Here is a 17,885-nt window from a genome sequence, read left to right as displayed (position 1 = left end):
TCTTGTTTTTGCCTCCGCCTTGCGAGAGGGCCCAGACCCTCACCTGCATCGCCAGATCTAGGAGTTCCTTGGAAACATGCTGGTTGGCTCCTTCCAAGTTCCGGACAAGGTCACCAGCAAAATTGCTGTCCTTCGGGGTCAGCAAGGTGTAGGCCACACCCTTCTCACCAGCTCGACCTGTGCGGCCAATCCTGTGAGTATGGGTATCGATGTCTCGTGCCACATCATAGTTGATGACAGTCTTAATAGAAGGAATATCCAAACCACGGGCTAAAACAAAAAGCAACCACATCCTCTCAGACTTCATCTGGAATCCTAAGATCCAAGTACCCAGAAAGGCTAGCCTCAGAGCCCATGTTTCCTTCACTGAGGCAACCCATGGCTTTGGTGAACTAAGACGTGACACGTCCCTTCTCTCGCTAACTTGCCAGGCCCCTGCTCCCCTCCTCTTGCCTTTTTGGGAGAAAATACCAGTTAGTACGTATTACTATGGAAACTTGGCAGAGCAAAGACAAAAATCATACTCCCAAAAAGCTGACATTAAGCCAAATGCCCACTAAACAAGACACACAGTGAGAAACAAAAGGGCAGTGACTACGATGTTAATACCTCCAACGGTTCTCCCTATCACCCTCCTGCAGTAGCAGGGTTCTCTGATGAACAGGCAGAGAAAGCAGTGGGGGAGGTGCCCAGGGCTCTACTTTGCAATCAATCACTGTGTTCTGAACCCCTCCCTTCTCCATGGGGTGTGACCCAGCAGAGCAGTTTCAATCAGCTTGTTCAGATAATATACTTTGCCAGTCTATGGTAAGAAAGAGCACGACTACAAAGACACATTTACCAGAAAAATCTACACTTTACCTGCAACATCTGTGGCCACCAGGACTGGGATATCTTTTTTCTTAAAGTCTGAAATGACTTTGTTTCTTTCACTCTGATCCATGTCCCCATGAAGCAGCCCAAGATTATGACCTTCCTGCTTCAAGTTATTGGCTAGCTCTTCAGCATTGGCTTTTTTGGTAACAAATAGGAGGACACTTCCTGATGAGGTGAACTCCACCAGACGCCGGGTAAGCCAGTTCCATTTACTAGGCCCTGAATGGAGGATCTCAACAAGCTGGGTCACGTCTTCGTTTGCCTGAGGAGGAAAGGCAACGGGAACCATAATGTTGGTGCCACAGGATTTTCAAACGAGGATCAAGCACTACAGTCCCTACCTGCATCCAGAAGAGCTCTCAAGAGTGCCTCCTCTCGAAGCTTGCGTCCCTCTCCCTGCACTCTGTGATGGGCGTGCACACACACTAACTTGATTTAGAAGGCCCAATACCTTGGCACGATTTTGCATCTACAGAAACGCCTCACTGAGGGTCTTTGAGGCAGTGTATTCTTATATGTTTAAAGCTCTTAGAAAAGTACTTATACAAATAGTAATTTGAATATAATTAACTCTTGGCTATCCATCACCCAACTTGAACAATTATGAACACTTTACAAATCTTATCTCACCTACTCAAGTATTTTAAAGCAAATCTATTCCTCTAGTTCCTAAAGGTTTCCTCCCTGCTCCCACTACCATGACTCGAATTCTATCTTGCAAGACTGGCTAGACCAGAGGAGGTACACTGGTACAGATAGGAACTGAAAATACAGGGAATCCAGGACGGATGAGCCCTATAGGACCAGTGGTATGAGTGGCAAAACAGGGTGGGTAAAGGGAGAATGGGTAGGAAAGAGGGAACCGATTACATGGAACTGTGTGTGACCTCCTCCCTGGGGGACAGACAATCAAAAAGTGGATGAAGGGAGACGTCGGACAGGGCAAGATATGACAAAATAACCATTTATAAACTATCAAGGGCTCATGCAGGAGGGAGGAGCGGGGAGGGAGGGGAAAAATGAGGACCTAATGTCGGGGGTTTAAATGGAGAGAAAATGTTTTGAGAAACGATGTACAAATGCGCTTTACACAATTGATGTGTGTATGGATTGGGATAACAGTTGTATGAGCCCCAAATAAAATGATTTAAAAAAATAAATAAATAAAGCAAATCTAAAACAAGGCCACCCCATCTGCAAATACATAGATAAAAAAAGCATTAATATTATTATTGTGAGACATTAATTCCCTGTCTCCATCGTTGAGTTCCCCAGCCCTGCTCAGTCACCTCTCCAATGTCTCCCTGCACCACCCGAATTGGGTCGATCAGAATGTCTCTGGCCAGTTTTTCAATCTTCTTCCGGAAAGTTGCACTAAATAAGAGAGCTAAAAGGTAAAGTGTACTTTGTTAAAAAACAAACAGTGGAACTTCTTGTCAAAACTCATTAAGCTTCCCACTGACATTCACAATCACTCAGATTAAAGAAAAACACCCACCTGAACTTTAAATTTAATTTAAAAATTCACCAGCGGAAAAGGCTTGCCATTCTCCTATTTCCCATGACAACATGGATGGTGAGTGTGGCTAAGGGAAGGGCTCTCGACTTCAAAGAAGCAGGTCTGTACTGTCTGGCCCAGTCTCCGAATAAAACTAAGTAAATCGGGGCAAGTCATTTAATCTGTGAGCCATGGTGTCCTCAGCTATAAAAATAAGTAAGTTACATCCAATGATCTCCAAGTACTTTCAGATAAAATAAACTACCATTATCTCCACCTTCCTGGTTCTCATCAGCACACACAGGCTCAGCATTTTTGCTCCCATGACTTGAATGCTTGTAAAATAAACTCTTGAGTATAAGGTCAGGTTAACAAAGCTGTTTCATACATACTCTGTCTGTCAGGACGAACATGACTTGCTATGGATCGCACCTGGTACTCTAGAAGAGGAAGAGGGAAAAATTAGTATTTTAACCTAGTACTATAGTTTGGCATGACTGGAAAAAGTTATTTTCGTAAAAATCTTCATGAAAGATCCTAAGAGCTGAGCAAAGTTGTAGACTCCTGGACATATTTTTCCATGTGATGCTGCGCAAAATTTCCCCTCCTCCCACCGAGGCAAATTTGGTGGTCTTTTCATCGAGAGAGAGAGAGAGAGAGAGAGAGAGAGAGAGAGAGAGAGCGCGAGCGCGCGCAAGCGAGCTTTGTGGAGTTTTCTCTTGATAGCCAAAGAAGTCAAGGAAGGCAAGAGACCAAAGTGCCCCAAATGGTCTGACATAGGCCTATCTAAGGACACTGAGTGTGACCATCACAATCAAATGGTAAAATGTAAAATATCCTAGTTCATCAAGGCTAACCCACTTTCCCTGACAGAATTCCTAAAAACTGGCAACCCTTTAGCACATCTAACACTTGGTATTGATGTAACACTTCTGTCACACAGGAAAAAAAACAGGTTAAGACTGGAAATGCACAGGAAAAACTAGTCTCAGGAGAGTGGCAACAGAAGAAACTGGTATACAAAGCCTACCAAAACCCATGTCAAACATTCGATCTGCTTCATCAAACACAAGGTAAGAGACTCTTTGAAGGTTGGTGGCTTTCTTCTTCACATGATCAATCAGTCGGCCCTATGAGATCCAGAAAGTGAGCAGTCAGAATCAAAGAGATTTATAAGAACTTTCTAAGTTGTGCCGCTGACAACAGCGCTCACGCTTGTCCAGCTTTCAAGCACTCCCCAGGGCAAGCCAACAGAAACAAACGTTTGATAGATTCTTCCTTTTCATTAATTGGGATTTAAAGTCGGGGTGGGGGTGGGGCACGTCTGTGAGACATTCAGAAAGGACTGGAGTTCTAACGCTCAGAGCACTATCGGGGCAGTTCTGACCATGCTCTGAACCTCTTTCTGTTCCAATTTTCTAGGAGAGTATAAAAATCTATTGAAATCCGTGGGAATTTGGAGCTACAAATGTACAAGTAGGTTTCCAAAAGTTCATCGAAAGATTCCATTCCAGTTGCTGCAGTCCTCTCACATTTGTCAGACTCTTACTGGACTGTTATTTTAGTCAAACAAGCAGAATTAAACCAAAAGCCAAGGGCTTGGACACACTTTAAAGGGAATTCCCTCTAACAACTAACCATTCTGTCCACATCAAGAAGTTACCCTTGGTCTCAAGAGATACTTACTGGAGTGCACACGACAATCTCTGCCCCTTCCTGAAGGGCCTTGGCCTGTTCCCACATGCTGCCTCCTCCATATACAGCCACTGATCGAAGGTTATAGGCTTTCCCAAACCGCTTACATTCTGCATGGATCTACAAAATTGTTAATGACATATTACCAAATCTTGTGACCTCTGACCCAAAAGGCAATTCTAAAATACACAGTGTAATGTCAAAAAACAAAAGCTAAGGCATGCTTAAAAAAAAAAAAAAAAATCACAATTGTATTCTTACGGAAGTAAATGAATAGCATGCAGAATAAAAGCTTCACATTTCCACAAGCTATCCATCCACCACCACCACCCCACCCCCGCTTCTCTTGTCGGTCGCTAATGCCTTCCAACAAAGGTAAATCAATCAACTCAGGAAGTAAACACTGGGACTTAACACTATAAACCATTCCCACATCACACTGATAATACTCTGTTACTCCTCAAACAGTAGTTCATAGGGAAACGAGTATTTGGTCTACCACATAAAGCCTTTCAGTTGGAGGTGGGGATGCTACACAAAGTACCTACCTGCTGGCAAAGCTCCCTTGTAGGACACACAATCACCGCAATAGGTCCATCCCCCGGTTCCAATTCCTTCTGGTCCATTATATGAATCAACATAGGCCAAATAAAGGCTGCAGTCTTCCCACTGCCCGTCTTGGCAATACCAATCATGTCTCTACCACTTAATGCCACAGGCACACCCTGGAGGACAAGCAAAGCACACCCACGCCAGAAGTTAATGTCCGAGATGTCCCAAGAGTCCTCCTGGAGAAGCTTCCATGACTAGTGGCATTCGTTTCCAACACACAAAACATGCTGGACTTCGGGTAAGAGCTGGGCAATGCAGAGAAATACCTGGCACTCCCAACCTAACATTATTCTCATGTGGCTCAGCCACCATTTAGAGAATTAGAATGACTGACTACCTTTACCTGAAATATAGGGATGAAAAATTGCAAACAATAAATTTTTAGTTTTCTTTCCTTGACGGGGTGCAGACTATCTCATTCATAACAGAAAATTCATTTTCTACCTAGGACTGAATTCTACATACGAAGAAACAAAAATGATTACTGTCATAGATACAGTAATGAACTAAAACATTCAATCTATAGACAAATTTTTTTCACTGCTAATCCTAAATTTGTCCACTTATGAAACTTTTTGTTAGATTTGGGCTCCAATGAACATACTTTTAAGGCACTTGTCAGATACAAGTGAAATTTCCCAGCTGCTTTCCAAGTTCTAAAAAGGTGGTAAATAATTCATTCTTTCAAAATTTTCAAAATACTCAATTAAATGTCATGTATGTTGCCGCTTTTTCTTAATTAAAACAAACTGACAACATCATTGGATACAAGAAGAGAATGTTCTAAAGTTGATTGTGGCAATGATCACAGCTCTCCTTGAAATACCGGACATGCTAATTATAGCTCAATAAAAACTTAAAACAAATAAATAAATGAGCTCTTTCTTTAAAAACTGAAGGCTAAGTCAGGGAGGAAGTATCTGGACACTGTTTATCATGGTAATACAGCTCTGCACTGTACACCATGTTGCTGTTTTGCTTTGTTTGCAAAACTCAAACTAGGGTCTTCAAAAAGGATGTGGAAAAATAGAATGACAAAATGATGGAATTTTTTCAACGAACTCTCTTTGAGGACTCCTTGTCGGTATAGTCACTGACAAGCATTCTGCTCCTGTTTCCCTTTCAGTGCACTCACCTGACACTGGATTGGAGTGGGCTGGGTGTACTCTGATTTCCGGATCTGGTGCATAAGTTGTTCATCGAACCCAAAATGTGCAAAACTACTTCCTGGTCTAGGAGGTGCAGCACCAGAGACCTACAGATAAAGACAACTTCCAGGAATGATTTGTCCTTCACCATTAATAGCTTTTGAAGTTCAACAATGTTTATTTGCATCCTTCTTGGGTTGAGTGTCTGACTGTTAAACAAAGGTTGGCAGCGAGCACTCTTCCATAGACACCTTTAAACAAAGGCCTGGCAATACGCTTCTAAAAGATCCCGATCATGAAAGGCCTGCCACGGCTCTACTCTGCAACACAGGAGCTGCCGTGAGTCAGAGTGAAACGTTCACATGATCTCAGTAAGATCTGTCCACATCCACTGGCTACAAAGAGGCCCGGTTTCCGTTTCCAGTCACTGTCAAAACACTATGAATTGGCCAGAAGAAGAATGATGTATCTCACTGTCACTGTAGTGATGCCAACAGCGCTAACCTCTATGCCAAGAATGTCCAATTAGGATTTCACAGAAAAGGTTTGTTGTTTTTGGCAAGAAAGCTCTCAGAAAACAGACAAGTATAAACATAAATACATCTTTCAGAAAACGTAAGTTCAAATGTTATATGGCAACTAATAAGACAGGCCAGAAGGTTGTCCCCTACAAGAACACTAGCTGTGTGAGTTTCAATGTGACCCCATTGTCCTGAAATCAGTACAACCTTATTTTTAGAACTTGCTCATTTCTTTCTTTGTTAATGTACTGTGTGTAATTTCAGAAGCAAGCATATCTTAAATTCTAAACTTTATTCTGAGTTCCTGCATGATTCACGACTAGTAGTTTTGATTCCTATTCACAATCCTTGTCTCTAGCCCATATAACAGTGCTCAGCACATGCGCAGATTCTGGAAATACCAAACTTAGGGTCAAAATGGGACTTCTTTTTCCAAAATATTAGCATACAGAGTTAACATACATATTTCATATTTATGACATAAAAAAAATCCTACCCTACCACATTATCTGGAAAGCAATAAAAACAAGACATATTACCCCAAGGGACAGAATTATTATTCTAGCAAAATAGTTCAGAGACTATTAGAAAAGAAATTCAAGGTTATTTTAGTGTGGCTGAGCAATAATATAAAACTAATTAGCCTTAACATGATTATTTGGTTTAATGGTTGTCTTACCCGAAGATTGAGCTTATGTCGAAGATCGATTAACTGCTGTGGGGTGAGGTTGGTTATCTCTTCATGCTCATTGTAAAAATTTTTTTCAAATGGTGGATAGTCAATCTGCAGGTCCAATTACTCAAAGTTAGTCTAGAATTCAAGAGTCAATTCTGTAATTTTGATTTTAATATAAAATAACCTTTTACAAATACCACATAAGTAAAGCCAGAATCAGCTTGGGGGAACCAAAGAATTCTCTTATTCATGATATTCATCCCAAAAAGCACAGCCAGAACCTTTTCTCATTCCCTTGTCAACATTAATACCAACTTACACCCTAAAGAGATCAGTAATAAGGCCACCACAGTATTGAACGACCCTGAAATACGTTAAGGAATCTCTGCTATGTCAAAAGTCCCAGAAAACACGTATTTTAACAAGTATCCCCCAAAGAGCATGTGCAAGTAAGCTGCTCACCTACTTCTAGGATTTTCAAGCAGCTCAATTCCTCCCTTGGGAAACAGCTCTGCCTTTAGCAGTTCTGTTCTCTCAAAACAACAGTTCTTATATAACCTTTAAAAATGTACTGCAAAGATTCCTAAAGCCAAAGAGGAAAGAATGTCTGTTCCTCTTCCCAAAGCTTACTATACTGTGGATACAAGATACACACATCACCACATGGATTTGGATGATTCTCTTCTGACATCATTAAAATTCTATAGTAAACTGATTCTTAGATCACAAAATCAACTCACTGGCAACTAACAATGCTATTAAAAACACATAATTCTGGAATACAATCTAAAATGCTTAAAAAGTATTTTTAAAAGCTTTTTGTACACTATTAACAAAAAGATAAAGAAAAAAGTTCAGTGTCCCCTCTGGCATTAATAGGCCAAATCTTCTTTGTGTGTCCTGCAACATTATACTACGCTCCAACAGACTCTCTCTAGTTCTCTTCTACCTGAATGAAAGCTCCACGAGGTGTTTCTGTTTTGTTTTACTCAGTTGTGCCTAAATCAAATCAATGGGAAAGGCTAATCTAGGTTACAAGGCTTGTGACAGGCACTTGGCAAGATGCCAAAAAAAGGCGTAAGGAAGCCGTGACTGGGAAGAGCCGGGTGAGGGAGCTCACTGTAGATGCTCCAGGCTCCTCTTACACATCTCAGCCTTCTTCAGAGTAGGGAAGAGGACTCCTGGGAAATGGAGCAGGTGAGGTCAGTGAGGGCACAGGGGTTGGGGTGTAGTGGACCTCAAGCCTGCTCGTCTCTTCACAGAGCTCTCAAGAGACTGGATGCAACTCAATATCCACAGCCTTGACCTAAAAGAAAATGAGCTCTGACAGAGTTCTGCAATGCTTCCTCCTTCCGTAGTTAGCCCTGCAGTCTCCCTGCAAGCAGTCAGGCAGGCAATGTGGACACGCCAGCTGGGTGGTCCAGCCTGAGCGACGTTTTATCCAGTGATTAGCGCCAGTACTTGTGTCTCGCCTTTTATCCTGGACATTTCCTTTTAGACCTGCTTCACATATTTTATTCCGTTTACCACAGGGTAATAACCAGGCATTATGTGTTATGTGGTAGCTTCGGCCCCAAAGGAAACATTTTAAAACTTGCACATAAACCAGTCTACAATGGCAGTTTTCAAACTTTCTGGTCTCAGGTTCACCTTCCACTCACAAAACAAAACCATAACAAACTTTTCTGTTTATGTGGGTTAGATCTGTCACTAGTTGCATTAAAATTAAAACTGAAATTAAGAAATAGTAACAATTTAAAATAATAAAATCACAATGTTTTTAAAGTACTTTAATATAAAAAAAACTGACTTAAAAATATTTGGCCAGAAGAGTGGCACTGTGTTACATTTTGGCAAATCTCCTTTGTATAACGTTCAAATATTAATTGCATGCAAATTGTTGTAAGCTTTTTGTTGTTTTTGAAGTTGAGGAAGAAAATCTGGTCTCACAAAGATAAATCAGGGGGTACCCCCCCCAAAATGGAATTTTTTAAGATATGTGTTTAATTTTTCTTGTTTTCAAAACAACCTTATCACCTTCAAAGCACTCTCCATTACACTTAATACATTAATCAAATCTGTGATTCCATTCTTGGAAACATTCTTCAAACTCATCCGACTGGATGGCAGACAGCACCTACCTAGATATTTTTCTTCACCTCTTCTACCTCATCAAATTGCTGTCCTTTCATGTCCCTCTTCATTCCAGGGAACAAAAAGAAGCCATAAGGAGTGAGGTCAGTTGAGTAAGGTGTGTGGGGCAAGAAAGGCATGCTGGTTTTTGCCAAAAACTGGTGCACCAAGTTGGCTGCGTGAGCAGGTGCATTGTCATGGGGGCAAAACCAGTTCCCACCTACTACAAATCAGGCCTTTTTTTTACCGTACACTGTTACACTGTCTTTTCAGAACCTCTAAATAGAAAGCTTGATTAATAGTTTGACCTCGTGGAAATAACTCCAAATGCACTATCCCCCTCACATAAAAGAAAACACAAATGAGCATCGTGTTGATCTTGAGTTCACTTGATGAGCCTTTTCTGGGTGAAGTGACTATAGCATCTTCCACTGGCTTGACTGATGTTTGTTTTTGACGTCGTAAGAACAGCACCATGACTCATCACCAGTGATGACTCTGGGAAAAAGTCTGGGTTGCTTGGGAGCGGTTCTTTCAAAGCCCGGCATGTTCCCAGTGTACGCTCTTTTTGCTGGTCTGTCAGAACCCCAGGCACAAATTTCACAGTTACTCTTCTCATTCCCAAATCTTCCATTAAAATTCAGTAACAAGGGGAAAAAAATTTTAGTAACCGAGCTCCAAGATAGTGCACATAACTTCCCCATTTCTTCAATGGTCCATCGTCAAAAGTGCACAAATTTTGTCCACATTTTTTGTTCTTTCAGGAAGTTGACGGATGCGACATTTCACATTTTTTGAAATGAGAAAACCACTCATACACTTGAATTTTCCCATAACGCTGTCCTTGTAAACTGTGTTCAATATCACAACAGTTTCTGTGGCGTTTTTCCCCAGCAGGGATAGAGGTTCTGAAGCGCTTTGTGGCAGACTTGGGCCTGGTTTTGCCATCACGACAATGCACCTACTCAAGCAGCCATATCAGTGCACCAGTTTTGGACAAAAAACCCCAAACAAACCCAACATGCCTCTCTTGCCCTACGCACCTGCGTGATTCCAAGAATGAAGAGAGACACGAAAGAACAGAGACTCGATGACACAGAGATGGTGAAGGGAAAATGAGGGAGGTGATGCTGTCAGTGTCCAAATAGATGAGTTTGAAAAGTGTTTCCAAGAATGGAATCACAGATTTGACAACTGTATTAAACATAATGGAGAGTACTTTGAAGGTGACAAGGTTGTTTTGTTAAAAAATTTAAATAGTTTTTGGGGGTGGAACTCTTTTTTGTGTGGAATACCCACTCATACACTGAATGTATGTTCGAGGAATGGTTATTTTACCCGCCTGGAGATGGGTAGAGGAGCAGTGTCTCAGTTCTTAACACCATCAGAAATAGTTTTCCGATGGTCCTAGGTGACCCGTGTCATTTGACTCCCAAAGGGTTCACAACCCACAAGTTGAGAACCGCTGCTCTAAAGCCTCATGGGATTTGACTCAATCACTCTGCAGACATGACAAGATCCCAGAGAAATACTCTTCACAACATGAGTATGAATTATGAGCTCAAGGTTATCGAGAAAGCCTAAGTAACAGAGGTGAAGAAAAAGTGTATCAGCTTAAAACAAAACTCAAATCCAGCAAGAAACCATACCTCTGAATGCTCAATGGGAGGAAGAGGATCGATGACTTTTTTAGAAGGTGCAATCGGATTTCCATCACTATCATACTCCAGATTGTCTTCCTCCTCCTCCTGAACCACACCAGCAGTTGGGTTTTCTGCCATGTATCGAAAATAAGCTTCCTGCAGGAAAGCACAAGAGCATAATCACATCTGGGTATGACCAAACCACTTCTGTGCCTGTAATAAACACACGCGGCACACCAGATGACCGCACAATTTAAATACCTACCAAGGCAGGAAAAACTATAACTAGCAAATAACTTTCTCTTTATAACATAGTACTATTCAGAGGGACAATCCTCTGAATGAGGCGACTAGCATTACAAAGACATTTGACTTATTTAATAGAAATCTGCTTGGGGCGGGGTTTCTCCCTACCCTGACCAGGGCAGGAGACACATGCTGTGGCTTTAACCAATCCTGGCTTGAAAGGTGACACTGACTAGGAAGGTCACCAACCTGGAAAGGTTGCTTCTCACTTGGGTTACCTCTCACCATCTCATAATGAACAGAGGAGGGGATGCTACAGGACAGTGATTAAAGTTCCATCTTGAAATACAAGAAAAGCAAGTAGAACTCTTAGAAAGAGGCAGAGGGGGCTGTTGTACCTAGAAGCCTCAGTAGATCCCACACTACTCTACTTCTTGATTTATCATCATAAACACTAATTTTGGATATAAGGAAGGGGGGGGTAGTCCAGCTGACTGATAACTCCTAGTTGTGTCTAGCTGTCATAGTTGATCAGAAGTTCCATCCTCAACATGAAGGAAAGCTAAGTGAATCTACTACCAACTGGTCACACATGAAGAACAGGAGTAAGTCAAACGACACTCATTCCCTGCGGAATGTCAGGACATCATCACAGTGAAGGCAAGCTCTAGTTTGTCCCCAGTATAGACTGTGTGGGGTAAAAATAAAAGATAGAAATACTGCATAGGAACTCACTTGGTCATCTTCCTCTTCAATGTCATCTCGAATACCCCTGGAAAAACAAGCGGAGAAACAAACTTCCCTGCAAATGTTCCACAGACCCAGCTCCATACTTACAGATTAGTGTGGAATTCCATTCACCTCAGGAAGGAACTCTCAACACTAACAATAACAAAGCAGCAACACACACACTGTAAACTATCCGCCCATCACCTGGGGGCTTCAAAGAGTTCACGGGCAAATCCTTTGACCTTTTATTTCCATTTTCCATGAACTTCTTGGAGCCCCCGAGTATGGTGGTTTCCCTCGATAAGTTTCAGTTTACAATCCTTTTGGATGGAATAAGAGTATCTCTAGAAATATTTGATTACTAACAAGGGTATAAAGACCAAGAACTTATGAAGATAGGTACCACAGGATCCTTGCCAACCCCATGCAGTAAACACAATGCAGTTTACAAAACACAATCTTGCAATCCTTTGTGAATTCTAAGTTCATACATCTGGTATAAGGAGGGGAACGTCAGTGTAAATGCCCCCTAGAATTTCTAGCTTTCAGCCAAAACCAGTCACTATAGTGATGGGGAGAAAAACTACTTAAGTTCCTTTTTGAGTCTGGGCCTAAAACTGAGCCGTTCACATGGAAAAAAAAGGCCAAAACCACCTGTTGCCTCCCACAAGAGCATGAGGAAGTATGGTTGTGCAATTCTCACAACCATCTTTTTCTTTCCAGTCTGACTTGCTGCCTAATGCAGAATATTGGCTATTCCCAAGGCAACCAATGAGCAGCATGGCCAGCTTAGGGCACCTGGAAGAGGATGCAACACATCGTGGGAGGGCCTGAAGCACTGGCTGCCAACAGAGGGAGATAAAGCCCTACCATGCCTACCTGTGCCCGGTAGCGCAGTGTGTGTTCAGTAGGGGAATAAGGAAAATTTCCTTCCTCAGAAATTATTGCAAGTTCTCACTATGACTGCTATAGCATGCTGCCACTCTTTATTAAATGAAAAGAGGTTTTATTACTAATGATGGACATAGCCTTTTATGTATCACTATTCTTGTAATCCATCATACACAGGTATAGACCCTATTTTCTGTTAATATAGGACGATTCTAAGAACATGGAACCCAACTTAAGTTACAGTGCTCACTTAAACTCCACTGTCATTACTTTCTTATGTTTATAGAACAACTATTTACAGTCGTACGCCAAAATACTATTCTACCAAGCAGAAGATTTTCATGATTACATATGCAAAGACTTTTGGCCATCTCCACCTATATATTGTTCAAAACTGAGGGAAAAGTTCAAAAGTAAAGGCATTTGTGCGCTATAATGGTTCTTTCCTATAAACTTTGGGGGCATAAACTTTGCAACATTTTAGCCATTTGCATACAATCTTCGTGAAGAAAAAGAAAACGACTTACTTTACGTTTTTTCTTTCCTTGTCCTTGTCTTCAAGCCTCTTCATGTCCCTAGCTGCCTGATCCTAATGAAAAAAGGCCATATGCAATTATATCAACTAAAAACATATTTTAAAAATAAAATTTTAAAAAGATTGAAACAAGAACCATTATTAGCTGTAACTAGAATGTAAAAGTTCCCAAAATGTATAGTGATATTTTGACAATTATTTTTTCAATGAGAAATACTCAAGTATTTGAAAAGCTTAAATTCAATTAACAAATATTTAATTGTTGCAATTTGTTTGATCTACTCTCCTAAATTAATGTTATCATTAGAGCTGCAAATAACCTTAAGACTTTCCAACAGTCTGACCTTTCAAAAGCACTCTCCTAATTTTAAAAAGGCTGGCTCACTTAAATTATAAAGTAAATATATATAAAAATGTTCAGGCCAACCAGGAAGACACCTATCTGGAAATCTTTCTTCCTCTCTTCCGTAGAGGAGACACAGAAGCTGGCTGAGTAGGCAGAAAACTGGCAGAATTTTGTCTTGTGAGCAATGAAGTGACCCTTATGGAGTAAAGGGAAGAACAATGAGATACCTGCTGAGTCTAATGACTGCAGCTATAAACACTTCCATGGGAGCAATAGGGAGAACACTGAAACCAGTCAAGAGCTAGTCAGGGTTTAAGGCAGGGCAGCTAAATATTGCAAAGATAGACAGAACTTGGCAAATGCTTAGACAAAGGGCAGCCTCGTGTACTTTTAAAAAGGATATACCTTCTGAAATTACTAACCAAGAAAAATTAATTTGCGTCCCAACACCGCAACGTGGTGCCAATGTTATAAGCAGCAAGTGATTTGAATTATTTAAGAATTTATTTTATCAGTTAATATAAACCACCAGCCACTCCTCAGGAGACAGATGAAGCTTTCTAATCCTGAAAAGGGTTAGTCTCAGAAACCCACAGAGCAGTAGTATACACCCTATCTAGTAGAATCCCTGTGACCAGAGTTTTCTGCCTGCTTTCTACGGTGATCCTTAGGAACTACATGAAATAAGTCATCAACATATGTTATCTGCTAAAAAGAAAATAAGGAAGGGGCAAGTACAAAGAAGTAGCCAAGGTCGTAAAAGCTGAGGCGTTGTATGACTATGGAGCTATTAACAGAAATACGCAAAATAAGAAAGACCCAGTGGAGGAAGAAAGGTGCTAAGTTGGGCATCAGTGGAACACACTCATGAAGAAGAACCAATCAACTTCTGGCAGAGCAAAGAGTAAAGGCATGAATCTTCAATTTTTCACACAGAAGTTTTAGATATGGATAAGGTCATTAAAGAATGGGTACAGACTCCTGAGAGTGAAACAGTACTAAGGGCTTTCAAAAAACTCATGGGGAAAAAAAATAGAACTAAACACTGGAAGAAACACAAGGATCTACATATAAACCCCTCCCTGGGGGACGGACAACAGAAAAGTGGGTGAAGGGAGGCATTGGTCAGTGTAAGGCAAGAAAAAAAAAAAAAATTATAAATTATCAAGGGTTCATGAGGGAAGGAGGGAGGGAGGGAAAAAATGAGGAACTGATACCAAGGGTTCACATAGAAAGAAAAAGTTTTGAAAATGATGATGGCAACAAATGTACAAAGTGCTTGACACAATGGATGTACAGATTGTGATAAGAGCTTTATGAGCCCCCAATAAAATGATTTAATAAATAAATAAATGCATCTTGATTTAAAAAAAAGAACTGGAATAAAATCACAAAAATGACTTAAGACAGCCAGAAGGCTGTATCATGACTTATTCAGGTGGAACAATGATAAACTGGTAAATTTTAAAGAGCTATCTTATACAGATATGTACAGAAATACCGATCAGTGAAGTGGTAAGTCTGGGATTTGCTTCAAAATAATCCAAAACAGAACCAGGCATGAAGGGGGTCAGATAACACAAGAATGACCATGATCAAGTTCAAAGATGGGTCTCATGGGAGTCATTTTATTCTTCTTTCATATTTGAAATGTTCCAGAAGATTAAATAATAAACTTAAGAAGAAGGATTACAGTTCACATTTCAGGCTGCCAATCATCTCTGGAAATACTGCTAGGCAAGTGGAAGTAAATTTAAGAAACAATAGAATAGTAGAGGAACATTCTCAAATAAAATAGCTAGAAGACAAATTCAAAGGTAGGACTGAAATACTAAGTTAACTTGAATTTTAATTGTGGAATACTTTCAAGAAACTTCTAAAGAGCTGTCACTTGCCTCCACTTCAGCCATGAAAGCCTCCAAGGGGTCATCATCACTGTCGGAATCTGCAGGCTTGGAATGGAACTGCTGGCGGGTGGGTGAGTTTTCAGCGGGAATATAAGGCAACTCAACGTTGCTAGAGTCTTCTTCCTCGTCTTCAAAATAGCTGACAGTGACAATGCAGACAGGAAAAGTGAACATTTGGTTTGTGGTCAGTGAATCTTTCATCGAACAGAAATGTTTACTATGATCTAACCTTCACAGATCACACTGAGAGACCTCTGAGAAACTGGTCAGACTTCATGACTTCACACTGCTAACACTGCACTACCAGGAAGCAGCCACAAACGATTCTTGTCTATTTTGATAATGTTTTGTTTCCAAATCAGACTCCCAGTTCTGTTAGAAGGATGACTTTTCAGTAAAAATTATACTATTTCAGCATATATAAATAGTGAAGCATTTGTAGAAAAACCAAGGCTTTGTGTAAAATATTAAAAACCTGGTTTGCTCTTTGTTGCCCAGAGAAAATTTTACAGTACATCTAGGTAAATTATTTGCAATCACAGGAAGATGAAAATAACCTGAGTTCTCATCAGCAGATCACTATTAACAAACTGATACATAACACTCATGACACGGATGAACCTGGAGGACCTTTGCTGGGAAATAAGTCCATCTCAAGAGGGCAAACACTGCCTGAGACATTACAAAAAGGTTTACACATGGAAACATTCTTTGATGGTTACCGAGTACAGAAAATAATGGGAGGGAAAAATCACTAAACAGCAGACACATGCTAACTTTGGTGAAGGGAAAGATGGCACATATGGGAGAAGCCAGCACAACATAACACAGCAAAGGAAAACACTGAAAGCCATGCAAGAATAAAAGGCAAAAAAATGAAGTTACTATCACATATACAACCTTGCCACCGTAATAACAAATAATAAGGTCCAATGATGGAAGCTGAACAAAGGTGGGAGAGCACACAAGAGCATATCCATGTACATGTATAGGATTGGCAACGAACATTCCGGCACAGACATTTGTACATGTTGTAAACATATCTATGTATATAACAGTGTGCACACACATGGTACACAGTGACAAAAACCTCTTTGTCAAAACTAAATAATTCCCTCTTTGATAGGAGTCCTGGTGGTGTAGTGGCTATGAATTGGGCGGCAATCCCCACGGTCGGCAGTTCGCAACTAACAGCATCTCCACAAGAAAAAGACGGGGCTTTCTTCTCCCCTAAACAATTACAATCTCGGAAACCCACAGGGTCACTATGAGTCAGTAATGACTTGATGGCAGTGAGTTTTGTTTTTCAACTGAGATCCTGAGCTTCAAGGATGGGGACCATAGATAGTCTCAGGGGACATCTAGGTCCACTGGCAAAATATACTTCCATAAAAACAATGTTCTACATCCTACACTGGTGAATAGCAATGAGGGTCTTAAAAAAACACTTTGTTCTAATAATCCAGCACTCTAAGATGCTCACCTTCCAACACAATCGTTGAAGACAAACAGGTACATAAGCAACTGCTGTGAAGAAAGCTGATGGTGCTATCAAAAGGTATAGCGTCTGGGGTCTTAAACGCTTGAAGATAAACAAGCGACCATCTAGCTGAGAAACAACAAAGCCCACATGGAAGAAGCACACCAGCCTGTGTGATCATGATTTGTCGATGAGATCAGTTATCAGGCATCAAAAACCCAGAGCAAAAACTCATAATGTGAATGAGGGAGGGAGTGTGGAGTGGAGGCCCAAAGCAAATCTATAAGCAACTGGACATCCCCTTACAGAAGGGTCATGGGGAGAAACCGGGCCAGTCAGGGTGCACTGTAGCACTGATGAAACATACAGCTTTTCTCTGGTTCTTTAATGCTTCCTCCCCACAATTATCATGACCCTAATTCTACCTTACAAATCTGGCTAGACCAGAGCATGTACATGGGTACAGATAAGAGCTGGAAACACAGAGAATATAGGATAGATAAACTCATCAGGATCAATATTGAGAGTAGCCATACCAGGAGGGGAAGGGGAGGGTGGGGGAAGATAGGGGGAACTTTATCACAATGACCTATCTATAACGCCCTCCCAGGGTGATGAACAACAGACCAGAGGGTGGGGGGAGACATTGGTCAGTACTAGACATGAGAAAATAATTTGTAAATTATCAAGGGTTCATGAGGGAGCGGGAGGGAGGAGAAAAAAAATGAAGAGCTGATACTAAGGGCTCAAGCAGAAAGAAAATGCTTTGAAAATGATGATAGCAACATATGTACAAATGTGCTTGAGACAATGGATATATGTATGGATAGTGACAGAGCCCAATAAAGTGATTTATAGAGCCCAATAAAATGATTTTTAAAAAGCTTACAAGTGGTCACTTAAGTTACAATTACTGGTCTCTTTTTGTCCAGAGCAAAGAGAAGAAAAC

At 40.9% G+C, this 17,885-nt stretch overlaps 1 protein-coding gene across 3 annotated transcripts in view; it reads right to left on the bottom strand.

Annotated features, from left to right (window-relative positions):
• Positions 1-17,885, bottom strand: part of DDX42 (DEAD-box helicase 42) — a 42,293-nt gene that overhangs the window by 5,292 nt on the left and 19,116 nt on the right. For 2 of the 3 annotated variants that reach the window (XM_004707271.2, XM_045299846.1), the window contains exons 3-15: positions 15,445-15,595; positions 13,196-13,257; positions 11,784-11,820; positions 10,809-10,958; positions 7,030-7,134; positions 5,817-5,936; positions 4,618-4,794; positions 4,061-4,189; positions 3,405-3,504; positions 2,767-2,814; positions 2,166-2,263; positions 862-1,138; positions 44-270 (exon numbers count right to left, since the gene is read on the bottom strand). In XM_004707271.2, coding sequence (XP_004707328.1) covers positions 44-270; positions 862-1,138; positions 2,166-2,263; positions 2,767-2,814; positions 3,405-3,504; positions 4,061-4,189; positions 4,618-4,794; positions 5,817-5,936; positions 7,030-7,134; positions 10,809-10,958; positions 11,784-11,820; positions 13,196-13,257; positions 15,445-15,595 — 1,681 coding nt within the window. Of the gene's footprint in view, positions 1-43; positions 271-861; positions 1,139-2,165; positions 2,264-2,766; positions 2,815-3,404; positions 3,505-4,060; positions 4,190-4,617; positions 4,795-5,816; positions 5,937-7,029; positions 7,135-10,808; positions 10,959-11,783; positions 11,821-13,195; positions 13,258-15,444; positions 15,596-17,885 lie in introns of those variants that run through there. The other variant, XM_045299847.1, reaches the window with a different exon arrangement.

The sequence above is a fragment of the Echinops telfairi genome, unplaced genomic scaffold, assembly GCF_000313985.2.
Source record: "Echinops telfairi isolate 266 unplaced genomic scaffold, ASM31398v2 ScPeMD7_7458;HRSCAF=8496, whole genome shotgun sequence".
Lineage (NCBI taxonomy): Eukaryota > Metazoa > Chordata > Mammalia > Afrosoricida > Tenrecidae > Echinops > Echinops telfairi.
Note: the sequence above shows the minus strand (reverse complement) of the source record. Positions and strands in the feature narration are given on the sequence as shown.